Source organism: Pantherophis guttatus, chromosome 14, assembly GCF_059756535.1.
Source record: "Pantherophis guttatus breed Tessera chromosome 14, ASM5975653v1, whole genome shotgun sequence".
Classification (NCBI taxonomy): domain Eukaryota; kingdom Metazoa; phylum Chordata; class Lepidosauria; order Squamata; family Colubridae; genus Pantherophis; species Pantherophis guttatus.
In genome coordinates, this window is record NC_142076.1 from 12309038 (window position 1) to 12323000 (window position 13963).

General features: G+C 44.9%; 1 protein-coding gene across 1 annotated transcript; it reads left to right on the forward strand.

The window, feature by feature from the left end:
- Nucleotides 1-1953: 1953 nt before the first annotated feature.
- On the forward strand, nt 1954-5606 carry LOC117673123 (noggin-2-like). Its single transcript, XM_034430301.2, has one exon. It carries the CDS (start codon nt 3637-3639, stop codon nt 4282-4284), a length of 648 nt encoding a protein of 215 aa, XP_034286192.1. The 5' UTR covers nt 1954-3636; the 3' UTR covers nt 4285-5606.
- Nucleotides 5607-13963: the final 8357 nt, after the last annotated feature.

Consider the following 13963-nt stretch of genomic DNA (forward strand, 5'->3'; position numbering starts at 1 on the left):
TATTCTATTCTATTCTATTCTAATTCTATTCTATTCTATTCTATTCTATTGTTAGGTGCTCAGAGCCTTCGGGACGGTGGGGGGGGACACACAAAGATATAGTAAGTACCCTACCATAAATAGTAACAGTAACAGAGTTGGAAGGGACCTTGGAGGTCATCTAGTCCAACCCCCTGCTCACATAGGAGACCTGTATTAGGGATTCACCGCCCAAACTTTCTGATTGACAAGCTCAGTGTCTTAGCCACTGAGCCACCTAGTCAGGCAAAAATATTTTTAGGTCTGGAGAGGAATGAAGCAGACACAGAGAGATTGCGTATTTCCCCTTTGCGTTGGCTCTCGGAGTGGCGCTGCCCACCCACTCAAATTTGTAGGAGATGGTAGTGTTCAGTGGTGGGATCAAGATGAAGCTGGACAGTACCAAATTAAGCGAGCAAATAGTGTCTCGGAGCACGTTCAGAGTGCCTTGAATTTTTCACACCTCATCAGTTCCCTGCTTTCCCCAGCACAGGTGCAAGCATTCACACATGTTCAAATCTTTTGGGGTATTCTAGCGGGTGTAAGAGAGGAATTTTTTTTTTTTGAAACGAACCATTCTTTCCAACTTGGTGGGAGAAAATCCGTGGGAGCCGGACTGAAGACCCCCCCCAAAAGCCCCCCCCAAAAAAAGTGAAACCTAGTCCTGCATCGCCCCCCTCTCACGTCCCTGCTGAGATCCAAGTTAGCCCCTTCCCCTTCCTTCAACGCCAGCGACTCTTTCCTTCTCTTTTACTTTCTGCAGCAGCCCCGGCCTAAGGGTCGCTGCAACACTTCCCCCGCCCCACCCAACTCACCCGGCATTCACACGTGCTGCCAGAGCGGTCCCCCCCCCCACACACACACTTCAAAATCACGGTTTCTTATTTGCCAATTCTAAAGAAACTAGGATGGGCCGTCGGCTCACCTCGCGCGTCGCCCCCTCCTCTCTCTGCAAAACCCCTCCGCTCGCAACCCCGGGGCGTCCACGCATCCTCCCCTGGCTTCACACACACGCCACACACAGAGGAAACCCGCATATTTTCCGAACTCGTATCCTCCCCTGGTTTCACACACACACACGCGAAACCCGCATCTTCTCCGAACTCGCATGCTCCCCTGGCTTCACACACACACACGAAACCCGCATCTTCTCCGAACTCGCATCCACCCTTGGCTTCACACACACACACACACACACACAAAGAGAGAGAGAGAGAGAGAGAGGAAACCCGCATCTTCTCCGAACTCGCATCCTCCCCTGGCTTCACACACACACACAAACACGGAACCCGCATCTTCTCCGAACTCGCATCCTCCCCTGGCTTCACACACATACACAAACACACGGAACCCGCATCTTCTCCGAACTCGCATCCTTTCTTGGCTTCACACACATCACACACTCACACACGGAACCCGCATCTTCTCCTTACTTGCATCCTTTCCTGGCTTCACACACATCACACATTCATGTGAAACCCGCATCTCCTCCGAACTCGCATCCTCCCCTGGCTTCACACACACACACACAAAACCCGCATCTTCTCCTAACTCGCTTTCTGCATTCGCGCAACAGCCGCTTCCACCTCCCCCGCCCCCCCCCAAAAAAACCCCAAACCCGGAGCTCAAGGCTGATCCGCAGAAAGCGGGTTTGGAAAAGATGGGGGTTCCGACGTTCGCGTGTACATACGTGTGTGTGTGAGAGAGAGAGTGGACAAAGATTGGGAGGGGAGCGCAGGCGGCGGAGTGGTGGGGGGAGAGAACAGAGAAAGAGCCCCCACCCCTCCATGAGATCGGAGGGGAGGGAAAGGCGGCGCTAGGACCCACCCAGTTCCCGGCCGGCCGGCCCCATAGCTTCCCTGGAGGACAGGGAGGGGAGGGGAGGGGAGGGCCGTTCCGTTGACACTTGGCTGCCGCGGAGGGGGCGATATTTAACTTGGGCTTCGGCGAGCCCGGCGCGGCAGACGCGCGCTGGCTGCAGAGCGGAGCGAGGCGCGGGGAGGAACCGCCGCCGCCGCCGCCACCGCCGAGGGAGCGCGCTCGGGGAAAGCAGACGCCAGCCAGCCGGCCAGCCGCGATCTGAGCCCCGCCAGTCAGCCTGCCAGCCAGCCAGCCGGCGGGCGCCGCAGCGGAGCCTCCCGAGCGCATCAGCCGCCAGCTCTTCTCCTCCAGCGAGCCCCGCAGCGGGATCCGGACGGCGCCGAGCGCGATCCTGAACCCTTGCGCCCGATCCTGAGCAGGCTGCGTGCGTGTGTCGGGGGAGGGGAGAGAAGTGCCCCTTCCGAAGACGCGACTGTCTCTTCCCCCCCCTCCACCTCCTCGCATCTCCGGGCAAAGGCGCTTCCTCTGCCACTTGGGAATCTTGTCGCCTCCTCCTCCTCCTCTTCTTCCTCCGCCGGCTGGATTTTGCACCCGGGCGCCCGCGATGCTGAGCGGCTCCCCGCCGAAGGAATCGGGGCGCTGAAACCCGGAGCCGAACACGGGTCGAAAGCTCCGCGATGAAGCCCCGTTTTGCGCCGGGGCGTTCCCAGCGGTCTTGGGGAGTCGGCGGGAGCCGTTCTTATTCGAGGAGCTGAAAGAAGAAGGGGGAAAAAAGGGGGTGCATTGGAGGAAAAAAGAAGAAGAAGAAGAAGAAGAAAAAACCCAGACGCCCCCCCCAACTGGAAAGTTGGAAGACCCCCCCCCCAATTTATACACACACACACACACACACACACGCTTCTTCCCAAAACTGGACGCGTTTCTGGGGACCTGCGGCTCTCTTACTCCCCTCCTCCTCCTCCTCCTCCTTCCCTCGGCCCCCCTCCCTTGCTGCCGCCAAGACTTTCTCCCCCCCCCCTTTTTTTTTTTTTTTTCACGGCTTCCCCATCTATAAAAGAAGGTTTTATTCTTGGGCCTCCCCTGTCTCACGCCAAACTCTGCCATGCTGTCTAGACATGCTGCCGTAGGTCTAAGTCCAGCTGTCACCATGGGGATGGACTCGGGATCGCTGTGAATTTTTGGGGGGAGAGAGAGAGAGAGAGAGAAAGGAGGAGAGAGAGAGAGAGAGAGAGAGACAGAAGAAGAGAAAGAAGAAGAAGAAGAAGAAAAAGGGTGGGTGGGCTTTTTTTTTTACCCTGAGCCCTTTGGGGGTCTGAAAAAGGGGGACCACTGCTTCCTGCCCCCCTGCCAAGGCCATTGGTTCCTGCCCTGCTGTCCCCACTCTCTCCACCCCACCTCCACCCCCCATTTCTGGCACCCCTCGTTTTTTGTTTTTTGCTCTTCTCCAGGAGCAGGAGCATAAGAGAGAGACCTGGCCTCCGCATCTGTCACCTAACCCCTGGCCGAGCTATTTAAAGCCAGGGGCCTTGCTGGATTTTGTCTCAACCTATTTATGCATCGCTTGGACTTGGCAAGGGGGTCTCCGGAAGAATAACTCTCACCCCCCCCTCCCCTCCTACCTCCCATCCCTCCAGGCTTGGGAACAATCGGAAGAGACAGAGAGAGAGAGAGAGAGAGAGAGAGAAAAGCTATTCCGTAGCAGCAGCAGTTGTCCGTCGGCTGCCCTCCTTCCTTGCTTGGGCTGGTCTGGGAAAACAGTCTCCCGAGTGACCCCCGCCGGGTGGGGGATCCGAGAGCATGAAGGCCCCCCAAGTGCTCCTGATCTGCTCTTCTTTGGCGTTGCTGCTTCAACCGGGCTTTTCCCAGCCCTACCTTCGGCTCCGCCCTTCCCCAAGCGACAACCTGCCCATCAAGGATATTATCGAGCATCCTGATCCCGAATATGACCCCAAGGAGCAAGATTTGGACGACCGGACTTTACGTAAGAAACTGGGGAGCCATTTCGACCCCAACTTCATGTCGGTGGCAGCGCCGGCTCAAGGGAATCTCTCCAGCTTGGAGCCTTTGCAGAAGTTCAAAGGTCAAGGCGCTTTGCCCGGCGAGCTGAAAAAGCTGGACCTTGCCGAGACGCCTTATAGGACCAAGGTCAAGATAGGTAAAAAAGCCCGACGGAAATTTCTCCAGTGGCTTTGGGCTTACACCTACTGTCCGGTGATGTACACCTGGAAGGACCTAGGCAGTCGGTTTTGGCCTCGGTACATCAAGGAAGGGAACTGCATGGCCGAGCGGTCGTGTTCCTTCCCGGAGGGCATGTCCTGCAAACCGATCAAATCGGTCACCAAGACCTTCTTGAGATGGTACTGCCAAGGATGGTCCAAGCAAAAATATTGCACGTGGATCCCCGTTCAGTATCCGGTGATTTCAGAGTGCAAGTGCTCCTGTTAATTATGGGAGGTGTGAAAGGGGGGGAGGAGAGAGGTGGAGGACTTATGGAGGTGGGGAACGTGCCCTCCCCTCCCCCGGCTCCTGGATGGATGCAGCATGATGGATGGAGATGGGGCTTTAGGTCCGGGAGAGCCTCAGCTGAAAGGCACGCTAATGGCTTTGAGATTGGGGAGGGGAAAGGAGGAGAGGAGGACGTGAGGTTGCACTCGATCCTACACCGGGGGATCCATCCGGAAGGCTGAAGCATCGGGAGAAGGTGGCTAGGAACTCAAGCCACCTGGGTGAACGGACTTGACAGGTGCCAATCATCCTCCAACCCCCAAGTGAAGCTTGAAGGGTTGAGAGAGTCTTGCCTTGACAAAGAGACCTACAGACACCACCGGTGTTTGCAAGACACTTCGCTCCATCGTTTCTCTATCCTCTTCCCCGTACCGCTTGCACTGTTGTTGTTTTTTTTCCCCTGCCTCGCTCCCTGCTTCTCTCTCTCCCTCCCTCCTTCCCTCCCCCTTCTCTCTCTTTTTAATTATTTTATTTTATTTGAACATGGGGAAAAGAAACCCCAGAGGAACTGCAGTGCAGGCCACGAGGAAAAAAAATAAAGACAGAGAGAGAGAAAGCTAAGCACTACATGGAGATGTCTATTTTTATACGTATATAGCGTTCTAACAAAATTTAAAACTGCCACCCCCCAACCCCCATGTAAATATAGAGAGTTTTAAAGGAGGAGGGAATTCTGTTGTGGTTTTTGTTGTTTTTGTGCGTGTGTTTTTTTTTTAATCAATAATAAGAAAATAACAATGCAGGACCACAAATTGAAGCTTCAACCATTTTGAAACTGCAGTTTCCTTTGTCATATAAGAAAGAGAAGATATTTTCCTATAATGCTGGTTTATAACGCCCGATCCTTTAAACGCCTTTAAAAATGCCCTTGTGTCTGATTTCCTGCACTCCTGATTGTTCGTTTTGCCTGTTCCAAAACTTGTTACCGATCTTCAGACAAATTTTCAGAGTTGGCTAAAGCTCTGAGTTTTCTTTCTTTTTTTTTTTTAATGTATATTGAGTAAGGATATTTTGTTTTTAAGTATATGTTGTTATGAAAGAGTGATTTTTTTGGTGGGGGGGATACATATAGTAATGTAGAGATGTTAAAAGAACTTTCTCATGTACAGTTTATTTATTTTTAATGTTTGTGTATAGAAGGGCGGGGAGGGAAAGCTAGAGATATTGAAAATGTTTACTTGAATACTCTTTGAACAACACATCGGTGTACATATGACTGAGCAAAACATTTTTAGCAATAAACTCTATCTTTGAAGAAAGTCCCCCATGGTGTTTTAAAAATCTTGCAGAAATACGGTAGCGAAAATCTAAATACAGGATGAAGTAGCCAATACATGGAGCCTTGGGTAGGGATCTAAAACATTTTAACTGACCGTGCAATAAAACATATACAGGTAGTCCTCGACATACGACCACAATTGAGGCCAAGATTTTTGTCGCTAAGCGAGACATTGGTTACGTGAATTTTGCCCCATCTTACGACCTCTCTGGCCACAGTTGTTAAGTGAATCACTGCCATTCTTCACCCAGCTGTTAAGTGTACCTGGCTTCTCTGTTGACTTTGCTTGTCAGAAGGTCGCAAAACTTGACCTCAAGGCACTGCAACCGTCATAAATATGAGTCCGTTGCCAAGCATCTGAATTCTGATCACATGACCTTGGGGAATGCTGCAACGGTCATAATTCTGAAAACTGGTCATAAGTCACTTTTTCCAGTGCTGCTGTAACTTCGAACGGACACTAAATGAACTGTTGTAAGTCGAGGACTACCTGGGATGACTATTATTTTAGATTCTAGGTTATCCAAATTGGATAATTTTTAACAACTCGGCGACAAAGGACTGTGTTGTTTAAAAAAAAAGACCTGAACAAAAATTCCCTAAATTGTGAGATAGATGCTTTTAAAAATAGGGGAAATGTTCCCATTCTTGAAAGTAAATTTGCCAATGTTGGAAAGGATATCGGGGAAACCTTTGACCTATTCTTACAAATGGTTGCTGTTACTAATCTTGCGTGTGAAAGCGAGTGTATGTTCACTTGAAAAGTGTGTGTCCCAATCTGGCTTTTATTTCCTCTTTAAGTGTGGGCGAAACAAATCGTTGTAATTCCTATTAATGGGAAAAGGAAATGGGTTTTAACTGTATCCCAGGAATTTGAAGTCTGACTGATGACTTTTAGTCAGGTTGATTGCTGGAACACCTGTTAAACGGATCTCATCCGTATTTCGGTCCTGACTTTGGGAAATCCTGAATTCCTTGTCTCACTTCTAAAGTGCAACTTGATGCATTAAGAGTCTAGCACAGTTTCACACTGTTTTAAGTTGGGAAACTGTCCACTGTGCCTTTTCCTACAAGCTGCTGCATCAGTTATTTCTATTTATTTGTCCCCAATTCTCTGCCTTTTCATCATGTTTGTAATTTGTGCGTTGAAAAAAAAAATACTAGCGGGAAGGGAGAGGACACAGCCTCGGTGGTAGAGTTTGCGCCTAGGATTAAATTGAAATTGTGTTTGTGCAGTTTTGTTTTTGTTTAAATTAATGCACACCAGAGGGGGAAAATATACATAGCATTGTATCGAGATGCTTTTTCTTGTGATATTTCACAGGGGATTGTGTACTTGTCACTCAACACGTGAGTCTTGATGCAACTGACTACATCTGGATTGTTGCTTTCAGTATTTTATCGGTAATTTTGCAAATTTTGCAAGTGAATGGACAAGAGCAGGTACTGCAGAAAGTTGAATTCCCCCCCGAAAAATACTTTTTGCAATTATTGAGAGAGGAGTAGGGAGGGGGGGAGGGAAGGAAGGAGGGAAGGAGGGAAGGAAGGAAGGAAGGAGAAGAGGGGAAGAAAGGAAGGAATTAAGGAAGGAAGGAAGGAGAAGAGGGGAAGGAAGGAAGGAGAAGAGGGGAAGGAAGGAAGGAAGGAAGGAAGGAAGGAAGGAAGGAAGGAAGGAAGGAAGGAAGGAAGGAGAAGAGGGGAAGGAAGGAACGAACGAACGAACGAACGAATGAGAGTGTGAGAGAGAGAGAGAGAAAGATGGTGCTTTGGAAAATAAATTGACCCCCTTCTTCTTTGTGGCAACCCCTCAAATACTGGAAAGAAAGAAAGTTTGGTCTACTGCAATTGCAACACAACAACTTTTAAGTGATGTGGACTTCAGCTCCCAGAATTCCCCAGCCTTCGTTGGGAGGGAGGGTGCTCATTCTGGGAGTAGAAGTCCACACCTCTTAAAGTTGGCCAGTTGGAAGTACCCTTCTCTAGAGGAGAAGGTGCTGGATTATGAGCTTTTTAAAAAAAAAATCCGAGTTCTAGTCCTGCTTTAGACGCAAATCCAGCTGGGCGATTCAGGGCCAATTTCTTTCTTAGGAAGAAAACACTCTAAATGGTAAACTGCTTATAGAAAATCATGCCAGGAAAACTGCAGGGACTTGGCCAGTCATCCCTAGAAGTCAAAAATGTCTTGAAGGCACTAATTGAGATAAAGATCAACAGATACGTCGAGTTCTGTCAGGTTAAAAAACAGTGCATCTTTGTCATGCCCCTAACAGCATAGCCAAATCCAGAAAGAAATCCACTCTCATTAGAACATAGAATAATAGGGCGGGAAGGGACCTTGGAGGTCTTCTAGTCCAACCCCTTACTCAAGCAGGAGACCTTATGCCATTTCAGACAAATAGTCTCTTCTTAAAAAAACCTCCAGTGATGAAGCACCCACAACTTCCAGAGGTAAGTAGTTCCACTGATTAATCGCTCAGGAAATTTCTCCTTAATTCTAGGATGGATCTGTCTTTGGTAAGCTTCCAACCATTAGTTCATGCTCTCCCTTCAGGTGTTTTGGAGAATAGGTGGACCCCAAGAGTGGGTTCTACTTACCTTTACTACCGGTTCGCAACAAGATCGCTTCTGATGACGTCAGGGTCAGTGGGCGGAGCCTCCCGCTAATTTTACTACCGGTTCTATAGAACTGGTCCGAACCGGGGTCAACCTACCACTGATGGACCCCCTCTTCTCTATGACAGCCCCTCAAGAGCCTTGGTAGTACAGTGGTCTAAGGCACTCTGTTATTAAGCTGGTTATTAAGACCAGCTGCCTGCAATTACTGCAGGTTCAAATCTCGCCAAGGCTCAAGGTTGACTCAGCCTTCCATCCTTTCTAAGGTAGGTAAATTGAGGACCCAGTTTGTGGGGGCAATAAGCTGACTTTGTATAAATATACAAAAGTATGAAGGCTATTGCTGAGCACATTGTAAGCCGCCCTGAGTCTCTGGAGAAGGGCGGCATATAAATCAAATTTAAAAAAAAAAAAAAGTATTGGAAGACTGCTAGTTAAGTCTTCTGGCTAATCTCCCAAATCTTGGATCTTCAAGGAGCTGAAATCCTAGCATTCAATTATTGGTGATTTAGAGTTAAGGTGAGTTTCTGAAAGCTACAGTAGTAGCCAAAATTGTGGAAACCTTTTGGAAAAAGTGTATTTTCTAAAACTAGCTAATAACACTACTTTTTTTTTAATGGGGTAGTACCATAAAATTATATATCAATGGAAAGATAATTTAATCAAGAGTGTAATGCAGTAACTTTTAGGAAGGATTTGCTATTGAAATAGTTACAGTATGAATTAGCATGAATTATGGCCTTACAACGTCTTCCCGTGAAGTGAACCAAGTCTTTTAGTTCTGCAGCTGTTCTAATGTGAAACCAAGATCGAAGGATTGCTTCTATTAACTGAGTTTTATTGCTGGGTCGCTTCTGACTAACAAGTTTCTTTAGTCAGCTCCATAGATTTTCAATTGGGTGAAGGTCTGGGCTATTCCCAGGCCATTCCAGCAGTGGAATAGGATTATCTTGAAACTCCACAAAAAATAAAGTGGTGTTATTAGCCATCAAACTTCAAAAATACACTTTTCCCAAAAGGTTTCCACAATTTTGGCCACTGCTGTGTCTGATCTTCTTTCTCCCAGAATATAAGATCAAAGGGCTAAACGTCCCTTTTACAGATTCGATGACCTTGAAATAACCATCTGCATCGTGCTATTAATATTTGGATTTATTCCCATTTCTTTTGCAACTTCACAGGAAGTTTCAGGATTCTCTTTCGGTGGCACCCATCTTCACTATATCTCTGTCACTTTCCATTCTTGCTTCCACACTTCATATACAGGTACTCCTCAACATAGGACCACAATGGAGTTGCTAAGCGAGACGGTTGTTAAGTGAGGTTTGCCTCCATTTTACGGCCTTCCTTGTCACAGATCTTAAGCGAGTCGCTGCGGTTGTTCAATTAGTAACACGGTTCTGAAGTGAACCTGGCTTCCCCATGGACTTGACCTCTCAGAAGGTCGCAAGAGTGACCCCTTTTATGACACTACAACTGTCATAAGTATGAGTCAGTTGTCAAGCACCTGAATTTTGATCAGGGGTTCTTGCAAAGGTCGTAACTGTGAAAAGTGGTCATAAGTCACTTTTTTCAGTGCCGTTGTAACTTTGAACTCTGAAATGAACTGTTGGAAGTCGAGGAGTATCTGTATTGTAACTTTGAACGGTCACAGAACAAATGGTTGTTAAGTCAAGGACTGCCTGTTGGATAGGCAATTCCATCAGCTGAGCACATCTGTATTTTAGCATTTCTTCGTTTACACATTCTACAACTATCCCGATCATTTTTCAACATTTGCAGAGCTGCAAATCCTTATTTCAGGTCATACGCTCAGCTCAGTTGGCATACCCGTGATTTCCTCCGTATCATCCTAGAGAGAACTTGATCCAAATCAATTAGCAAATTCCCTTCCTGTGCAGGGATCAATACTAGGCTGAACCAATCATAGTGAAAAGACTTTTGGAAGTAGGAATGTTTCAGGGCCTCTCTGAGATTGGGGGATCGCTTGGATCAAGGCTGTCTTTGCAGTCCAAACGCTGCAGATAGTAGTCCCAGAACTGACAAATCTCATTTATCTGAATTAAATTTAAATGTGAATGCGTCTGGCCATCTTATCCTCTATATGTGCAGAGGGAAGGTGGAATGGCCTTGAGGGACAGGAGAAAGGGGCAGCGTTATCAAGACAATGATCAGACAAAAGTAATCTCAGTCTGGGCCGGAAATGTAATTTGAGAAAGTATCTCAGACAAGATCTTTCCTAATTCATTCAAAAATAGAGAGAGTGGAGAAGGCACATTTGGGCATGCAAAATTCTCCCCCTCTCTCGTCTGTCTGTCTGTCTGTCTGTCTATCTATCTATCTATCTATCTATCTATCTATCTATCTATCTATCTATCTCTATCTATCTATCTATCTATCTATCTATCTATCTATCTATCTATCTCTATCTATCTATCTATCTATCTATCTATCTCTATCTATCTATCTATCTATCTATCTCTATCTATCTATCTATCTATCTATCTCTATCTATCTATCTATCTATCTATCTATCTATCTCTATCTATCTATCTATCTATCTATCTATCTATCTATCTATCATCTATCTATCTATCTATCTCTATCTATCTATCTATCTATCTATCTATCTATCTCTATCTATCTATCTATCTACCTACCTACCTACCTACCTACCTACCTACCTACCTACCTACCTACCTACCGTGTTTCCCGGAAAATAAGACCCTGTCTTATATTTTTTTGAACCTGAAATAAGCGCTTGACCTTATTGCCATGTGCTCAAAAACCTTATTGAGCTTATTATCTGGGGATGTCTTATTTTGGGGGAAACAGGGTATCTATCTCTTTTATCATCTATATCGGGCGGGTTCTACTTACCTTTACTACCGGTTCACAACGGGGCCGCGCACGTGCGCTCTTCTGCACATGCGCAGAAGCGTTCTGATGACATCGGGGTCAGTGGGCGGAGCCTCCCACCGGTTTTACTACCGGTTCTATAGAACCGGTGCGAACTGGGGGCAACTCACCACTGATCTATATCTATCTATATCTATCTTCTATCATCTTTATTGTTGCAATATTTTCAGGATCAGACTCAATAAAGATAATAGGAGTTAGAGCTTTAAATATATTTCTTTTTAATTATGATAGGCATTCTATATTCACTGAATATTCAAGGTAGAAGCCACGAGAATGGTGAGGGTGGCTCCTTATATATACAAGGGGTGGAGCTAGGAATGGGAGTGGTAAGTTATGAATACATTAAAGTCCAAAGAATAAGTTAACCTCTGATGTTCCATATATACATTATTTACACATTGGAGAATAAGGCATTTACATCTGACAAATCCCCCTCTAAATGCCGGTTCGTTACACAACACCAATTACATTCTGATTCAGGACAATATAATACATATAATTTAGAAGTTAAATATTTGTGTTGTTTAGAAGGTAAGGGTTTTGTTAATATGTCAGCTAATTGTTCAGAAGTATCGCAATGTATTGCTTTAATGAATCCGTCTTGAGACAGTTGTCTCACATGCTTAAACTTTATATCAATATGCCTGGACCTTTGTCCAATTGCATCGGATCTGGATATCTCAATGGCCGCTTTATTGTCTTCATGCATAATAAATGGTAAGGTGGGTTTCTTCCAAACATCAGTGATCAGATCATTGAACCATACAAGGTTATTTGCAGCCTTGGACAAACAAACATATTCCGCTTCTGTAGTAGAAGTGGCTACTAGTTCTTGTTTACCAGTATACCAGTAAACTGGACAATCATTCAATAGAAAAACATAACCAGAAGTACTCTTTCTGCATGATGTATCACCAGCCCAATCTGCATCAGCATAACAAGTAATTTTTGGTTCTCTGTCATTATTGGGTTCCAACATTAAACAAAAATCTAATGTACCCTTCAGATATCTTAGAATTCTTTTGACAGCTTCCCAATGATACAAGGTTGGTTTACTAACATATCTTGACAATAGATTGAGAGGTAATGCAATATCTGGCCTAGTCCAATTAGATATATAAAGGAGTGAACCTATAACTGATCTGTAAAATGTGTTGTCTTTAAACTCAGGGGAAGATTCATCAGTGTTTCTAAGAAAATCAGTTTGCATAGGGGTGTCACAGGTTTTAGCATTATTTAAGTTACATTTGTTTAGGAGTTCGATGATTTTATCTTTCTGTGTAAGTTTGAATCCCCTTTTAGTTTTGTTAATTTGCACACCAAGGTATTTATTCACTTTACCCAGAGATTTCAGTGAGAAGTGTTCATTTAACTTATTTACAAAGATTTCCCTGCTCTCTTTATGCTTTCCAATGTATAAAATATCGTCCACGTAAATTAATACAAATTCAATATGATCATTACTCTTTTTTACAAAGAAACAGTTATCAGCAGTGGTGGCGTTGAAATCCATGGTCTTAAGTACTTTTACCAAGCAATCGTACCATCTTTTGCCGGATTGCTTTAATCCGTACAGACTCTTATTTAATAACCAAATTTCGTTCTTATTAGTGTATTGACTGTGTGGTGCTCTTACATATATTTCCTTATCTAATTTTGCATGTAAGTATGCGGTCTGTATGTCATATTGGAATACGTCCAGATTGAGTGCAGATGCTACTACAAGGGCTGTTTTGACACTCTCTGTTCTCACTGTGGGTGAATATGTATCAGTATAGTCTTCTGGATATTTTTGTGCATAGCCTTGTGCAACTAGTCTAGCCTTGTATAAGGTATTGCCTCCTTCTAAGTTCTTAATTTTATAAATCCACCTGGTACCTATAATTGTTTTATCCTTAGGTGCGATCGCAGGTGTGAATACATTTAATCCTTGTAAACTTTCCATCTCTTTTTCCATAGCTAGTTCCCATTTTTCTCTTTCTTCATGTGGAAGTTTCAATACTTCTTCATATGTATTAGGTGTTATTTGTTCTCCATTCATATGCATTATGTAATCTTTGTATTTATTTGGTATTTGGTTTCTATTGTTTCTAATAGTTCTTTCAGGCTTGCTATGGTTATCATGCAAATATCTAGCTTCCTTTTTTGTTAATGTGTCTGTCTTTATTTTATGCTGACTATTAGTCCAAGTTTTGGTTTTGTTCTTACTTTTGTTAATATTTTGATTTTCTGTTGTTCCTTCCTCGCAAGATATCGTATCTTTACATTTATTAGGAAATATTTCATTAAGGTGCAATTTTGACCAATTGGCCTGTTCATGGAACACAGCTGTTCTGGATACTATAAATTTGTTATTACTATCAATAAATCTGTACCCTTTGGTTCCAGTTTCGTATCCCATGAATCTTAATCTCCTGGATACGTTTTCTCCCTTTCTCCTCAATTGTTTAGGTATGTGTACGTCTGCAGTGACTCCAAATATGTGCATGTGTGATAATTTGGGTTTTCTATTGTACATCACCTCATATGGTGTCTTATTCACAATACTGGACCAGGTTCTATTTTGAGTGTAATTCGAATAATGTAATGCCTCTGACCAAAATTGTTTGCCTAAACCAGCATCCTCTAATGTGCACCTAATCATGGTTTGTAGTGTGGAATTTTTCCTCTCTGCAACTCCATTTTGAAATGCAGAAAAAGGATTGGACGTGAAATGTAACATTCCTCTATCCTTTAACCATTGGGAGAATTCTTTAGACATGAACTCACATCCCCTATCTGTCATAATTTGCTTTATTCTGATAT

Bases quoted from the DNA above. Each gene is read 5' to 3' on its own strand.
- LOC117673123 (XM_034430301.2), top strand. From the start codon at position 3,637: ATGAAGGCCCCCCAAGTGCTCCTGATCTGCTCTTCTTTGGCGTTGCTG.